Below are 17,258 nucleotides of genomic sequence, written 5' to 3' on the forward strand. Positions count from 1 at the left end.
TAAAGCAGGAAAAAGAGACGAAGAACAAGAGAAAATAGAAATGACCATTTTATTATTATACAGATGAATATATCAAATGTTAATCTGGTCTGCATAGGATATGGTAAAGGGTATAACTTCACACACAAAAAAAATAATAAATCCATCTCATATTCGATTTATGTCTACAGATGGAAAAAACGAACACAAAAAAAAGCACTTTGTTGACATTGCACCATGGACTGTGTAGGCAGGCATTCAGGGCAAGAAATGTGCAAATCTAGTTTGATCAGATTATTGACTGTTTCCACACGTGGACATTGGTGAAGCTTGTACAGAAGAGTCCAGAACAGTATTGTGTGTTAACATCTCATGGTTCATATCTGCACACGGACTAATTCAAAATATTGTATAAAATCCTGATAGTAACAAAACAATATTATATCTACCTGCAAAAGTACAAAACATTTGTTTTTACAATATGGCACTGCAGTGTTGCTGTAAACTTCGTATCCCATTCAGTCCGATGTACATTTCAATCCACTGTAGCAATTCAATGGGCAATTCGTAAGGGAATGTAGTCATCAAAAACCTAATACTGAATCAACATTTTTCCATTAAAAAGTGCTCAAACTACAAATAAAATGACATACAAGCGGTCAAATCCAAAAGTCTATGGGTCCCCTGTTTTTCTACACAGTCAATGGGGTGGCAGGGTAGCCTAGTAGTTAGAGAGTAACCGGAAGGTTGCAAGTTCAAACCCCCGAGCTGACAAGGTCTGTCGTTCTGCCCCTGAACAAGGCAGTTAACCCACTGTTCCTAGTCTTTCATTGTAAATAAGAATTTATCCATTATCTATCTCTGCATCTGGCCTATAGAGTGCACCAGCTTGTAGTCATAGAAGCAGAAATGTGTTAGCATTTTCTACCTCTGGTTTGTTGGGCATTTCTATATGGGAAATTAATGTGGAAAAGAATGGGGTTCTGGAATAAACTATGAAAATAAGGTCAGAGGTTAACACAGGCTGAGGAGCTCTTCTACATTTTGTTCTATGAGATAATATCAGTCAATTAACATGACCATTACAAATTATTTGACATTTTTAGTCATTCAACAGACTCTCTTATCCAGAGCAACTTACAGAACCAATCAGGGTTAAGTGCCTTGCGCAAGGGCACATTGACAGATTTTTACACCTAATAGGCTTGGGGATTCGAACCAGCGACTTTTCGGTTACTGGCTCAAAAGCTCTTAACCGCTAGGATACCTGCCACCCTACGATGCATTTATGTGCTCATGCAACCTAGTCCTTCATATACATTATGAACATCTTATACAGTACATTTCTCAGAAATACATATTCTACATGTGTGCTGGCATGTACATATAAACTCAGCAAAAAAAGAAAAAAAAGAAACGTCCTCTCACTGTCAACTGCATTTTTATTTTTCAGCAAACTTAACATGTGTAAATATGTGTATGAACATAACAAGATTCAACAATTGAGACATAAACTGAACAAGTTCCACAGACATGTGACGAACAGAAATGGAATAATGTGTCCCTGAACAAAGGGAGGGTCAAAATCAAAAGTAACAGTCAGTATCTGGTGTGGCCACCAGCTGCATTAAGTACTGCAGTGCATCTCCTCCTCATGGACTGCACCAGATTTGCCAGTTCTTGCTGTGAGATGTTACGTCACTCTTCCACCAAGGCACCTGCAAGTTCCCGGACATTTCTGGGGGGAATGGCCCTAGCCCTCACCCTCCGATCCATTGAGATCCGGGCTCTTCGCTGGCCAACACTGACATTCCTGTCTTGCAGGAAATCACTCACAGAACGAGCAGTATGGCTGGTGGCATTGTCATGCTGAGGGTCATGTCAGGATGAACCTACAGGAAGGGTACCACATGAGGGAGGAGGATGTCTTCCCTGTAACGCACAGCGTTGACATTGCCTGCAATGACAACAAGCTCAGTCCGATGATGCTGACACACCGCACCAGACCATGACGGACCCTCCACCTCCAAATCAATCCCGCTCCAGAGCACAGGCCTCGGTGTAATACTCAATCCTTCGATGATAAACCGACCATCACCCCTGGTGAGACAAAACCACCAATCGTCAGTGAAGAGCACTTTGTGCCAGTCCTGTCTGGTCCAGCGACGGTGGGTTTGTGCCCATAGGCGCCGTTGTTGCCGGTGATGTCTGGTGAGGACCTGCCTTACAACAGGCCTTCAAGCCCTCAGTCCAGCCTCTCTCAGCCTATTGCGGACAGTCTGAGCACTGATAGAGGGATTATGCGTTCCTGGTGTAACTTGGCCAGTTGTTGTTGCCATCCTGTACCTGTCCCGCAGGTGTGATGTTCGAATGTACCAATCCTGTGCAGGTGTTGTTACACGTGGTCTGCCACTGCGAGGACGATCAGCTGTCCGCCCTGTCTCCCTGTAGTGCTGTCTTCGGCGTCTCACAGTACGGAAATTGTAATTTCTTGCCCTGGCCACATCTGCAGTCATCATGCCTCCTTGCAGCATGCCTAAGGCACGTTCACACAGGGACCCTGGGCATCTTTCTTTTGATGTTTTTCAGAGTCAGTAGAAAGGCCTCTTTAGTGTCCTAAGTTTTCATAACTGTGACCTTAATTGCCTACCGTCTGTAAGCTGTTCGTGTCTTAACGACCGCTCCACAGGTGCATGTTCATTAATTGTTTATGGTTCATTGAACAAGCAGGGAAACAGTGTTTTAAACCCTTTACAATGAAGATCTGTGAAGTTATTTGGATTTTTTACTAATTATCTTTGAAAGACAGGGTCCTGAAAAAGGGACGTTTCTTTTTTTTTCTCTCCTGAATTTACAAGAGTTCAATGTGGGGGGAAAAAGACAACGACGGTCGGCGAGACCAAATTCATATTAACTCCTATCATTGTAATACTGGGACAACGGTGAAACGATACAATCAATGGATCAACACATCTGTTGACTGCATTGTTCGGGAATGAGAATTCATAAGCTCTATATCGAACATCATAATCGTCTTCAGAAAGTACTCTCAAGTCACAGGTTATTTTAATTAACATATTTTTTTAATTTCAGGTAGGCCGTCATTGTACATAATACATTTTTTTCTTAACTGACTTGCCTAGTTAAATAAATGTTAAAAGAAAAAAATATATATATTCTCAATTTTAAATTGAGATTTTCTTATTTTTTTATTCTATTTCTTTAAAAGGATGAAATTGTTTGTTCTGTGCTGCTGCCTATGAACTGAAAACATAGCCCACTATGTACCATACTATTCCTTCAATTTATTAACATGTTTACATCAACAACAAAAAAACACTGGTTCCTCTCTATATCCAGAAATGACACCTACAGCACACCGTACCAAGGCACAGGAGTATATTTGAAATGTAACCTTTATTTACCTAGGCAAGTCAGTTAAGAACAAAATTCTTATTTACAATGACGGGCCTAACACCGGGCCAAACCCGGACAACGCTGAGGCCAATTGTGCCCCGCCCTAGGGGACTCCCAATCGCGGCCCGGGTGTGATGCATTCTGGATATATCTGGTAGGTAGAATAGGTAGAATATGGCTTTATATGGGTTATAGGGGCGGTTTCTGGACTTGGGACACTGGACTTGGGACTTCCCTATAGGGGAGAGAGGTTCTGATCGACCACAAAGCCATGTTGTCCTCCTCTCTCCGTGAGACCCGTGAGACCCGTGAGACCCATGTACTGTATATGCATTGTGGACTGTCGAAAGGGGCAATCGGATGCTGAACTATACAGGCTGTTGCGTACACCAACGCTACATTGTAACCCGTGTGTCAAGATGGATGGATGTGTAGACTTGATCCCATGGAACTGTGTATGGAAGGGAAACAATGGATGGATGTGTAGACTTGATCCCATGGAAACAAAGACCGTGATAATCTCACTGGCAATCGGATGCTGAATTCCAAACCGACCCCATTGCCCCTTACCCCCTAGGGCCTAGCAACTTCATACTGATCTGAAAATATAGGATAGGTGTAAACAATGTGATAATACCGCCACCTTTCCTTGAGATAAGACAGGTATAGTTACCACCATATTCGACCATACTACACCAGTCCAATCCCATTGAGATCAACATGAAATACCTAGGGCGTAGGGTGGTAGGGGGTAGGGTGGTAGGGGGTAGGGTGGTAGGGCGTAGGGTGGTAGGGCGTAGGGTGGTAGGGTGGTAGGGGTCTATTCGGGACTCAGAAAGGGGTCTTACTAGCAGCAGCGTTTGTTAGAGGGAGGAGGCTGCCGGATTATCTTGAAGGACTCGTTACTGTCTAAGTCTGGATTCTCCAGGGGCGGAATCTGTTTACCTGAAACACAACACAACACGATTCATTACGTAAGAGAGATGCAAACTATTACACTGGGATTGCTTCTCCAATGTAAGAGAGATGCAAAATATTACACTGGGATTGCTTCTCCAATGTAAGAGAGATGCAAAATATTACACTGGGATTGCTTCTCCAATGTAAGAGAGATGCAAAATATTACACTGGGATTGCTTCTCCAATGTAAGAGAGATGCAAAATATTACACTGGGATTGCTTCTCCAATGTAAGAGAGATGCAAAATATTACACTGGGATTGCTTCTCCAATGTAAGAGAGATGCAAAATATTACACTGGGATTGCTTCTCAAATACCACCCTTTTCCTTATATAAAAAGTCAAAAGCACTATAATGGAGTGCCATTTGAGAAGCATCCTGATTACTGTCTTAGGATTCACAGGATGTTGTGATGGTAACTTCCTCCCTAAGAGACACTATGCTGAATGGTGCTATTCTGTCTTAGAAGGTTTCACAGGATGTTGTGATGGTAACTTCCTCCCTAAGAGACACTATGCTGAATGGTGCTATTCTGTCTTAGAAGGTTTCACAGGATGTTGTGATGGTAACTTCCTCCCTAAGAGACACTGCTGAATGGTGCTATTCTGTCTTAGAAGGTTTCACAGGATGTTGTGATGGTAACTTCCTCCCTAAGAGACACTATGCTGAATGGTGCTATTCTGCCTTAGAAGGTTTCACAGGATGTTGTGATGGTAACTTCCTCCCTAAGAAACACTATGCTGAATGGTGCTATTCTGTCTTAGAAGGTTTCACAGGATGTTGTGATGGTAACTTCCTCCCTAAGAGACACTATGCTGAATGGTGCTATTCTGTCTTAGAAGGTTTCACAGGATGTTGTGATGGTAACTTCCTCCCTAAGAGACACTGTGCTGAATGGTGCTATTCTGTCTTAGAAGGTTTCACAGGATGTTGTGATGGTAACTTCCTCCCTAAGAGACACTATGCTGAATGGTGCTATTCTTCCTTAGAAGGTTTCACAGGATGTTGTGATGGTAACTTCCTCCCTAAGAGACACTATGCTGAATGGTGCTATTCTGCCTTAGAAGGTTTCACAGGATGTTGTGATGGTAACTTCCTCCCTAAGAAACACTATGCTGAATGGTGCTATTCTGTCTTAGAAGGTTTCACAGGATGTTGTGATGGTAACTTCCTCCCTAAGAGACACTATGCTGAATGGTGCTATTCTGTCTTAGAAGGTTTCACAGGATGTTGTGATGGTAACTTCCTCCCTAAGAGACACTGTGCTGAATGGTGCTATTCTGTCTTAGAAGGTTTCACAGGATGTTGTGATGGTAACTTCCTCCCTAAGAGACACTATGCTGAATGGTGCTATTCTTCCTTAGAAGGTTTCACAGGATGTTGTGATGGTAACTTCCTCCCTAAGAGACACTATGCTGAATGGTGCTATTCTGTCTTAGAAGGTTTCACAGGATGTTGTGATGGTAACTTCCTCCCTAAGAGACACTATGCTGAATGGTGCTATTCTGTCTTAGAAGGTTTCACAGGATGTTGTGATGGTAACTTATGTCTAAAACAAACAGAGATATCAAAAGATATTCACAACGCTTTACACTGAACAAAAACAAATAACTTTGAATAGAGAGCGTAGGGATGCATGACAACAAGGACTGTGATCAATTCAGGAAGTGATTTGATTTTTAAAATAAAACATCTTTTGAAATAAATAACTTCTCATTTTCACTTAATTTTACTTCCTGAATGAAAATGACTTCAATTCAAAACATTTGAACCCAACCCTGATAACAATGCATGGTAAACAAACTGTATGTGATGTGGTGGTTGGATGGAATAACCTTGAATTGGAAACACTTACTGATCTTTTGAAAGAGCTCCTCCACATTGACAGCGTTTCTGGCGCTGGTCTCCATGAAAATAGCTGCGATGGACTCAGCAAAGTCCTTAGCTTCTTTCATAGGAACTTCCCTGTTCAACGAGACACCACAATTAGTACTGGGGTTTGACTCGTCAACAGGCCTTTAACATGGTGGTGATGTTACACTCCTGAGAATGTCCGCTGACAAGTCTTACAAGTTGTTAACTAAACAAAAAGGTGCTCAGTCAGTAAGTGCTATTTCCTGTGTTCTGGGAATTCAGAATGACCACTTCCTAGGCAGAGAAGCAGGTAACACATCACACGGGTGGTAAATGCAGTAGAGAGCTGTACGGCGGTGAAGTACTAATACATAAGAAATACTTCGAATGAACTCAAATAACCATCTATCAGACTTTATATTGCACAGAAAACGAGGAAGGCTGAAAGTTAGTAAACTGCAGCTACTATATTAATGTAGAAGGTCTGGGCACTACGTCATCTACATATGTACAGTGGGGCATAAAAGTATTTAGTCAGCCACCAATTGTGCAAGTTCTCCCGCTTAAAAAGATGAGAGAGGCCTGTAATTTTCATCATAGGTACACTTCAACTATGACAGACAAAATGAGAAAAACAATCCAGAAAATCACATTGTAGGATTTTTTATGAATTTATTGTTTATATATTTTCCACCATAATTTGCAAATAAATTCATAAAAAATCCTACAATGTGATTTTCTGGATATTTTTTCTCATTTTGTCTCATTTTGTTCAATATCAGCTCTTTTTTTTATGGGGACACATTGCTATCGTTTCAGCAACACCCCCCCTCCCTCTTTGTGTCCCGCAAATGCATTCTCCTTAACTGGGTAAAAACCATCCAACCATAAATCAGTGGTAGTGTGAGATGTCTTACCACTGGAGGAAATGAGTGCTATACTTTGGGAGAGGATTTCTACACAATATGAGACCTATTTTTTCTTCTTCTATCTCTTCTCCCTAATATTGCTTATACAACCCCCTGAGAGGTGTCAATAACAAGAACAAATCAGTAGGGGAAACATTAATAGCAGACAACTAAAAGTGAATGTAAAATTCTTATTGTTAGTGTGTACTTGTTTACTTTCATTCTATTGTCTTGCTGTTTCTTGGTTATTTCCTGTTTCCTGTTTCAAAATGTATGTACAATCTATTTATGACGTTGACCAGAACAATAAAAGAAAAAAGAAAATAAATAATAATAATTGATACCGGATGTCCCCCAAGTCGTTTTTGTTCCCTGCGATGGCCACAACGATGTCCTCCGGACCATGTTCTTTCAGCTCCTTCACCCATTTCTTCAGTGTCTGGAAAGAGTCCTGGCAGACAGACAGGCAGACAGGCAGACAGACAGACAGACAGACAGGCAGGCAGACAGGCAGGCAGACAGGCAGGCAGACAGACAGGCAGACAGAGGCAGGCAGGCAGGCAGGCAGGCAGGCAGACAGACAGACAGAGAGAGACAGGTTACACTTTACTCCAGGGCTGATGGGTAAAACCTGGCTTTTTATACAAAGCCTCATTTCTCTAGCCTGGGCCTGTATTCATAAAGCATTTCAGAGTAGTAGTTCTGATCTAGGATCAGGTCTTCATTATCCACAGCTCTGTACTGATCTAGGATCAGGTCTTCATTATCCACAGCTCTACTGATCTAGGATCAGGTCTTCATTATCCACAGCTCTGGGCTGATCTAGGATCAGGTCTTCATTATCCACAGCTCTGGACTGATCTAGGATCAGGTCTTCATTATCCACAGCTCTACTGATCTCGGATCAGGTCTTCATTATCCACAGCTCTGGACTGATCTAGGATCAGGTCTTCATTATCCACAGCTCTGTACTGATCTAGGATCAGGTCTTCATTATCCACAGCTCTACTGATCTAGGATCAGGTCTTCATTATCCACAGCTCTACTGATCTAGGATCAGGACTTCATTATCCACAGCTCTGGGTTGATCTAGGATCAGGTCTTCATTATCCACAGCTCTGGGTTGATCTAGGATCAGGTATTCATTATCCACAGCTCTGGACTGATCTAGTATCAGGTCTTCATTATCCACAGCTCTGGACTGATCTAGGATCAGGTCTTCATTATCCACAGCTCTGTGCTGATCTAGGATCAGGACTTCATTATCCACAGCTCTGTACTGATCTAGGATCAGGTCTTCATTATCCACAGCTCTACTGATCTCGGGTCAGGGCTTCATTATCCACAGCTCTGGACTGATCTAGGATCAGGTCTTCATTATCCACAGCTCTGGACTGATCTAGGATCAGGTCTTCATTATCCACAGCTCTACTGATCTAGGATCAGGTCTTCATTATCCACAGCTCTGGGCTGATCTAGGATCAGGTCTTCATTATCCACAGCTCTGGACTGATCTAGGATCAGGTCTTCATTATCCACAGCTCTACTGATCTAGGATCAGGTCTTCATATAGCTCTACTGATCTCGGGTCAGCTCTGGACTGATCTAGGATCAGGTCTTCATTATCCACAGCTCTGGACTGATCTAGGATCAGGTCTTCATTATCCACAGCTCTACTGATCTAGGATCAGGTCTTCATTATCCACAGCTCTACTGATCTAGGATCAGGTCTTCATTATCCACAGCTCTGTACTGATCTAGGATCAGGTCTTCATTATCCACAGCTCTGGGCTGATCTAGGATCAGGTCTTCATTATCCACAGCTCTGTACTGATCTAGGATCAGGTCTTCATTATCCACAGCTCTACTGATCTAGGATCAGGTCTTCATTATCCACAGCTCTGGGCTGATCTAGGATCAGGTCTTCATTATCCACAGCTCTGTACTGATCTAGGATCAGGTCTTCATTATCCACAGCTCTACTGATCTAGGATCAGGTCTTCATTATCCACAGCTCTACTGATCTAGGATCAGGTCTTCATTATCCACAGCTCTGGACTGATCTAGGATCAGGTCTTCATTATCCACAGCTCTGGACTGATCTAGGATCAGGTCTTCATTATCCACAGCTCTACTGATCTAGGAGCTCATTATCCACAGCTCTACTGATCTAGGATCAGGTCTTCATTATCCACAGCTCTACTGATCTAGGATCAGGTCTTCATTATCCACAGCTCTGGGCTGATCTAGGATCAGGTCTTCATTATCCACAGCTCTGTACTGATCTAGGATCAGGTCTTCATTATCCACAGCTCTACTGATCTAGGATCAGGTCTTCATTATCCACAGCTCTGGGCTGATCTAGGATCAGGTCTTCATTATCCACAGCTCTGTACTGATCTAGGATCAGGTCTTCATTATCCACAGCTCTACTGATCTAGGATCAGGTCTTCATTATCCACAGCTCTGGGCTGATCTAGGATCAGGTCTTCATTATCCACAGCTCTGGACTGATCTAGGATCAGGTCTTCATTATCCACAGCTCTACTGATCTCGGATCAGGTCTTCATTATCCACAGCTCTACTGATCTCGGATCAGGTCTTCATTATCCACAGCTCTACTGATCTCGGGTCAGGGCTTCATTATCCACAGCTCTGGACTGATCTAGGATCAGGTCTTCATTATCCACAGCTCTGGACTGATCTAGGATCAGGTCTTCATTATCCACAGCTCTACTGATCTAGGATCAGGTCTTCATTATCCACAGCTCTACTGATCTAGGATCAGGTCTTCATTATCCACAGCTCTGTACTGATCTAGGATCAGGTCTTCATTATCCACAGCTCTGGACTGATCTAGGATCAGGTCTTCATTATCCACAGCTCTACTGATCTCGGGTCAGGGCTTCATTATCCACAGCTCTGTACTGATCTAGGATCAGGTCTTCATTATCCACAGCTCTGGACTGATCTAGGATCAGGTCTTCATTATCCACAGCTCTACTGATCTCGGGTCAGGGCTTCATTATCCACAGCTCTGTACTGATCTAGGATCAGGTCTTCATTATCCACAGCTCTGGACTGATCTAGGATCAGGTCTTCATTATCCACAGCTCTACTGATCTCGGGTCAGGGCTTCATTATCCACAGCTCTGGACTGATCTAGGATCAGGTCTTCATTATCCACAGCTCTGGACTGATCTAGGATCAGTTCTTCATTATCCACAGCTCTACTGATCTAGGATCAGGTCTTCATTATCCACAGCTCTACTGATCTAGGATCAGGACTTCATTATCCACAGCTCTGGACTGATCTAGGATCAGGTCTTCATTATCCACAGCTCTGGGTTGATCTAGGATCAGGTATTCATTATCCACAGCTCTGGACTGATCTAGTATCAGGTCTTCATTATCCACAGCTCTGGACTGATCTAGGATCAGGTCTTCATTATCCACAGCTCTGGACTGATCTAGGATCAGGTCTTCATTATCCACAGCTCTACTGATCTCGGGTCAGGGCTTCATTATCCACAGCTCTGGACTGATCTAGGATCAGGTCTTCATTATCCACAGCTCTGGACTGATCTAGGATCAGGTCTTCATTATCCACAGCTCTGGACTGATCTAGGATCAGGTCTTCATTATCCACAGCTCTACTGATCTCGGGTCAGGGCTTCATTATCCACAGCTCTGGACTGATCTAGGATCAGGTCTTCATTATCCACAGCTCTGGGCTGATCTAGGATCAGGTATTCATTATCCACAGCTCTGGACTGATCTAGTATCAGGTCTTCATTATCCACAGCTCTGGACTGATCTAGGATCAGGTCTTCATTATCCACAGCTCTGGGCTGATCTAGGATCAGGTCTTCATTATCCACAGCTCTGGGCTGATCTAGGATCAGGTCTTCATTATCCACAGCTCTACTGATCTAGGATCAGGTCTTCATTATCCACAGCTCTGGGCTGATCTAGGATCAGGTCTTCATTATCCACAGCTCTGGGCTGATCTAGGATCAGGTCTTCATTATCCACAGCTCTGGGCTGATCTAGGATCAGGTCTTCATTATCCACAGCTCTACTGATCTAGGATCAGGTCTTCATTATCCACAGCTCTGGGCTGATCTAGGATCAGGTCTTCATTATCCACAGCTCTGGGCTGATCTAGGATCAGGTCTTCATTATCCACAGCTCTACTGATCTAGGATCAGGTCTTCATTATCCACAGCTCTGTACTGATCTAGGATCAGGTCTTCATTATCCACAGCTCTACTGATCTAGGATCAGGTCTTCATTATCCACAGCTCTGGGCTGATCTAGGATCAGGTCTTCATTATCCACAGCTCTACTGATCTAGGATCAGGTCTTCATTATCCACAGCTCTGGACTGATCTAGGATCAGGTCTTCATTATCCACAGCTCTACTGATCTCGGGTCAGGGCTTCATTATCCACAGCTCTGGACTGATCTAGGATCAGGTCTTCATTATCCACAGCTCTACTGATCTAGGATCAGGTCTTCATTATCCACAGCTCTACTGATCTAGGATCAGGTCTTCATTATCCACAGCTCTACTGATCTAGGATCAGGTCTTCATTATCCACAGCTCTGGACTGATCTAGGATCAGGTCTTCATTATCCACAGCTCTACTGATCTAGGATCAGGTCTTCATTATCCACAGCTCTACTGATCTAGGATCAGGTCTTCATTATCCACAGCTCTGGACTTCTAGGATCAGGTCTTCATTATCCACAGCTCTACTGATCTAGGATCAGGTCTTCATTATCCACAGCTCTGGGCTGATCTAGGATCAGGTCTTCATTATCCACAGCTCTGGACTGATCTAGGATCAGGTCTTCATTATCCACAGCTCTACTGATCTAGGATCAGGTCTTCATTATCCACAGCTCTGGACTGATCTAGGATCAGGTCTTCATTATCCACAGCTCTGGACTGATCTAGGATCAGGTCTTCATTATCCACAGCTCTACTGATCTAGGATCAGGTCTTCATTATCCACAGCTCTGGACTGATCTAGGATCAGGTCTTCATTATCCACAGCTCTGGACTGATCTAGTATCAGGTCTTCATTATCCACAGCTCTGGGCTGATCTAGGATCAGGTCTTCATTATCCACAGCTCTGGACTGATCTAGGATCAGGTCTTCATTATCCACAGCTCTGTACTGATCTAGGATCAGGTCTTCATTATCCACAGCTCTGGGCTGATCTAGGATCAGGTCTTCATTATCCACAGCTCTGTACTGATCTAGGATCAGGTCTTCATTATCCACAGCTCTACTGATCTAGGATCAGGTCTTCATTATCCACAGCTCTGGGCTGATCTAGGATCAGGTCTTCATTATCCACAGCTCTGGACTGATCTAGGATCAGGTCTTCATTATCCACAGCTCTACTGATCTCGGATCAGGTCTTCATTATCCACAGCTCTGGACTGATCTAGGATCAGGTCTTCATTATCCACAGCTCTACTGATCTAGGATCAGGTCTTCATTATCCACAGCTCTGGGCTGATCTAGGATCAGGTCTTCATTATCCACAGCTCTGGGCTGATCTAGGATCAGGTCTTCATTATCCACAGCTCTGTACTGATCTAGGATCAGGTCTTCATTATCCACAGCTGATCTAGGATCAGGTCTTCATTATCCACAGCTCTGGACTGATCTAGGATCAGGTCTTCATTATCCACAGCTCTACTGATCTAGGATCAGGCTTCATTATCCACAGCTCTGGACTGATCTAGGATCAGGTCTTCATTATCCACAGCTCTGGACTGATCTAGGATCAGGTCTTCATTATCCACAGCTACTGATCTAGGATCAGGTCTTCATTATCCACAGATGATCTAGGATCAGGTCTTCATTATCCACAGCTCTGTACTGATCTAGGATCAGGTCTTCATTATCCACAGCTCTGGGCTGATCTCGGATCAGGTCTTCATTATCCACAGCTCTACTGATCTAGGATCAGGTCTTCATTATCCACAGCTCTACTGATCTAGGATCAGGACTTCATTATCCACAGCTCTGTACTGATCTAGGATCAGGTCTTCATTATCCACAGCTCTGTACTGATCTAGGATCAGGTCTTCATTATCCACAGCTCTGTACTGATCTAGGATCAGGTCTTCATTATCCACAGCTCTGATCTAGGACTGTTCATTATCCACAGCTCTGGTACTGATCTAGGATCAGGTGTTCATTATCCACAGCTCTGTACTGATCTAGGATCAGGTCTTCATTATCCACAGCTCTGGGTTGATCTAGGATCAGGTCTTCATTATCCACAGCTCTGGGCTGATCTAGGATCAGGTCTTCATTATCCACAGCTCTGGACTGATCTAGGATCAGGTCTTCATTATCCACAGCTCTGTACTGATCTAGGATCAGGTCTTCATTATCCACAGCTCTGGACTGATCTAGGATCAGGTCTTCATTATCCACAGCTCTACTGATCTCGGGTCAGGGCTTCATTATCCACAGCTCTGGACTGATCTAGGATCAGGTGTTCATTATCCACAGCTCTGGACTGATCTAGGATCAGGTCTTCATTATCCACAGCTCTACTGATCTAGGATCAGGTCTTCATTATCCACAGCTCTACTGATCTAGGATCAGGTCTTCATTATCCACAGCTCTGTACTGATCTAGGATCAGGTCTTCATTATCCACAGCTCTGGGCTGATCTAGGATCAGGTGTTCATTATCCACAGCTCTGGACTGATCTAGGATCAGGTCTTCATTATCCACAGCTCTGGGCTGATCTAGGATCAGGTCTTCATTATCCACAGCTCTGGGCTGATCTAGGATCAGGTCTTCATTATCCACAGCTCTACTGATCTAGGATCAGGTCTTCATTATCCACAGCTCTACTGATCTAGGATCAGGTCTTCATTATCCACAGCTCTGGACTGATCTAGGATCAGGTCTTCATTATCCACAGCTCTACTGATCTCGGGTCAGGGCTTCATTATCCACAGCTCTGGACTGATCTAGGATCAGGTGTTCATTATCCACAGCTCTGGACTGATCTAGGATCAGGTCTTCATTATCCACAGCTCTACTGATCTAGGATCAGGTCTTCATTATCCACAGCTCTACTGATCTAGGATCAGGTCTTCATTATCCACAGCTCTGTACTGATCTAGGATCAGGTCTTCATTATCCACAGCTCTGGGCTGATCTAGGATCAGGTCTTCATTATCCACAGCTCTGTACTGATCTAGGATCAGGTCTTCATTATCCACAGCTCTGGGCTGATCTAGGATCAGGTCTTCATTATCCACAGCTCTGTACTGATCTAGGATCAGGTCTTCATTATCCACAGCTCTACTGATCTAGGATCAGGTCTTCATTATCCACAGCTCTGGGCTGATCTAGGATCAGGTCTTCATTATCCACAGCTCTGGGCTGATCTAGGATCAGGTCTTCATTATCCACAGCTCTGTACTGATCTAGGATCAGGTCTTCATTATCCACAGCTCTACTGATCTAGGATCAGGTCTTCATTATCCACAGCTCTGGACTGATCTAGGATCAGGTCTTCATTATCCACAGCTCTACTGATCTCGGGTCAGGGCTTCATTATCCACAGCTCTGGACTGATCTAGGATCAGGTCTTCATTATCCACAGCTCTGGACTGATCTAGGATCAGGTCTTCATTATCCACAGCTCTACTGATCTAGGATCAGGTCTTCATTATCCACAGCTCTACTGATCTAGGATCAGGTCTTCATTATCCACAGCTCTGTACTGATCTAGGATCAGGTCTTCATTATCCACAGCTCTGGGCTGATCTAGGATCAGGTCTTCATTATCCACAGCTCTGTACTGATCTAGGATCAGGTCTTCATTATCCACAGCTCTACTGATCTAGGATCAGGTCTTCATTATCCACAGATCTAGGATCAGGTCTTCATTATCCACAGCTCTGGACTGATCTAGGATCAGGTCTTCATTATCCACAGCTCTACTGATCTCGGATCAGGTCTTCATTATCCACAGCTCTGGACTGATCTAGGATCAGGTCTTCATTATCCACAGCTCTACTGATCTCGGGTCAGGGCTTCATTATCCACAGCTCTGGACTGATCTAGGATCAGGTCTTCATTATCCACAGCTCTGGACTGATCTAGGATCAGGTCTTCATTATCCACAGCTCTACTGCTCTAGGATCAGGTCTTCATTATCCACAGGACTGATCTAGGATCAGGTCTTCATTATCCACAGCTCTGTACTGATCTAGGATCAGGTCTTCATTATCCACAGCTCTACTGATCTAGGATCAGGTCTTCATTATCCACAGCTCTACTGATCTAGGATCAGGACTTCATTATCCACAGCTCTGGGTTGATCTAGGATCAGGTCTTCATTATCCACAGCTCTGGGTTGATCTAGGATCAGGTCTTCATTATCCACAGCTCTGGACTGATCTAGCTCTGGACTGATCAGGTCTTCATTATCCACAGCTCTGGACTGATCTAGGATCAGGTCTTCATTATCCACAGCTCTGTGCTGATCTAGGATCAGGTCTTCATTATCCACAGCTCTACTGATCTAGGATCAGGTCTTCATTATCCACAGCTCTACTGATCTAGGATCAGGTCTTCATTATCCACAGCTCTGGGCTGATCTAGGATCAGGTCTTCATTATCCAGCTCTGTACTGATCTAGGATCAGGTCTTCATTATCCACAGCTCTACTGATCTAGGATCAGGTCTTCATTATCCACAGCTCTGGGCTGATCTAGGATCAGGTCTTCATTATCCACAGCTCTGGACTGATCTAGGATCAGGTCTTCATTATCCACAGCTCTACTGATCTCGGATCAGGTCTTCATTATCCACAGCTCTACTGATCTAGGATCAGGTCTTCATTATCCACAGCTCTGTACTGATCTAGGATCAGGTCTTCATTATCCACAGCTCTACTGATCTAGGATCAGGTCTTCATTATCCACAGCTCTACTGATCTAGGATCAGGTCTTCATTATCCACAGCTCTGGACTGATCTAGGATCAGGTCTTCATTATCCACAGCTCTGTACTGATCTAGGATCAGGTCTTCATTGTCCACAGCTCTACTGATCTAGGATCAGGTCTTCATTATCCACAGCTCTACTGATCTAGGATCAGGACTTCATTATCCACAGCTCTACTGATCTAGGATCAGGTCTTCATTATCCACAGCTCTGGGCTGATCTAGGATCAGGTCTTCATTATCCACAGCTCTGGACTGATCTAGGATCAGGTCTTCATTATCCACAGCTCTACTGATCTAGGATCAGGTCTTCATTATCCACAGCTCTACTGATCTAGGATCAGGACTTCATTATCCACAGCTCTGGGTTGATCTAGGATCAGGTCTTCATTATCCACAGCTCTGGGTTGATCTAGGATCAGGTCTTCATTATCCACAGCTCTGGACTGATCTAGTATCAGGTCTTCATTATCCACAGCTCTGGACTGATCTAGGATCAGGTCTTCATTATCCACAGCTCTGTGCTGATCTAGGATCAGGACTTCATTATCCACAGCTCTACTGATCTAGGATCAGGTCTTCATTATCCACAGCTCTACTGATCTAGGATCAGGTCTTCATTATCCACAGCTCTACTGATCTAGGATCAGGTCTTCATTATCCACAGCTCTGGGCTGATCTAGGATCAGGTCTTCATTATCCACAGCTCTGGGCTGATCTAGGATCAGGTCTTCATTATCCACAGCTCTGGACTGATCTAGGATCAGGTCTTCATTATCCACAGCTCTACTGATCTAGGATCAGGTCTTCATTATCCACAGCTCTGGACTGATCTAGGATCAGGTCTTCATTATCCACAGCTCTGGACTGATCTAGGATCAGGTCTTCATTATCCACAGCTCTGTACTGATCTAGGATCAGGTCTTCATTATCCACAGCTCTGGACTGATATAGGATCAGGTCTTCATTATCCACAGCTCTGGACTGATCTAGGATCAGGTCTTCATTATCCACAGCTCTGGGCTGATCTAGGATCAGGTCTTCATTATCCACAGCTCTGTACTGATCTAGGATCAGGTCTTCATTATCCACAGCTCTGGACTGATCTAGGATCAGGTCTTCATTATCCACAGCTCTGGGC

General features: G+C 43.9%; 1 protein-coding gene across 1 annotated transcript in view; it reads right to left on the reverse strand.

Annotated features, from left to right (window-relative positions):
• Positions 1-35: 35 nt before the first annotated feature.
• The window catches only part of LOC115127082 (ras-related protein Rab-31-like), a 29,482-nt gene continuing 12,259 nt past the window's right edge, over positions 36-17,258 (reverse strand). The window contains exons 5-7 of the mRNA XM_065005984.1: positions 7,463-7,569; positions 6,212-6,321; positions 36-4,341 (exon numbers count right to left, since the gene is read on the reverse strand). Of these exons, the coding sequence (XP_064862056.1) occupies positions 4,244-4,341; positions 6,212-6,321; positions 7,463-7,569 (315 nt within the window). The 3' untranslated portion in view covers positions 36-4,243. The remainder of the gene's footprint in view (positions 4,342-6,211; positions 6,322-7,462; positions 7,570-17,258) is intronic.

Source organism: Oncorhynchus nerka, linkage group LG20 (genome assembly GCF_034236695.1).
Source record: "Oncorhynchus nerka isolate Pitt River linkage group LG20, Oner_Uvic_2.0, whole genome shotgun sequence".
NCBI classification, from domain to species: domain Eukaryota; kingdom Metazoa; phylum Chordata; class Actinopteri; order Salmoniformes; family Salmonidae; genus Oncorhynchus; species Oncorhynchus nerka.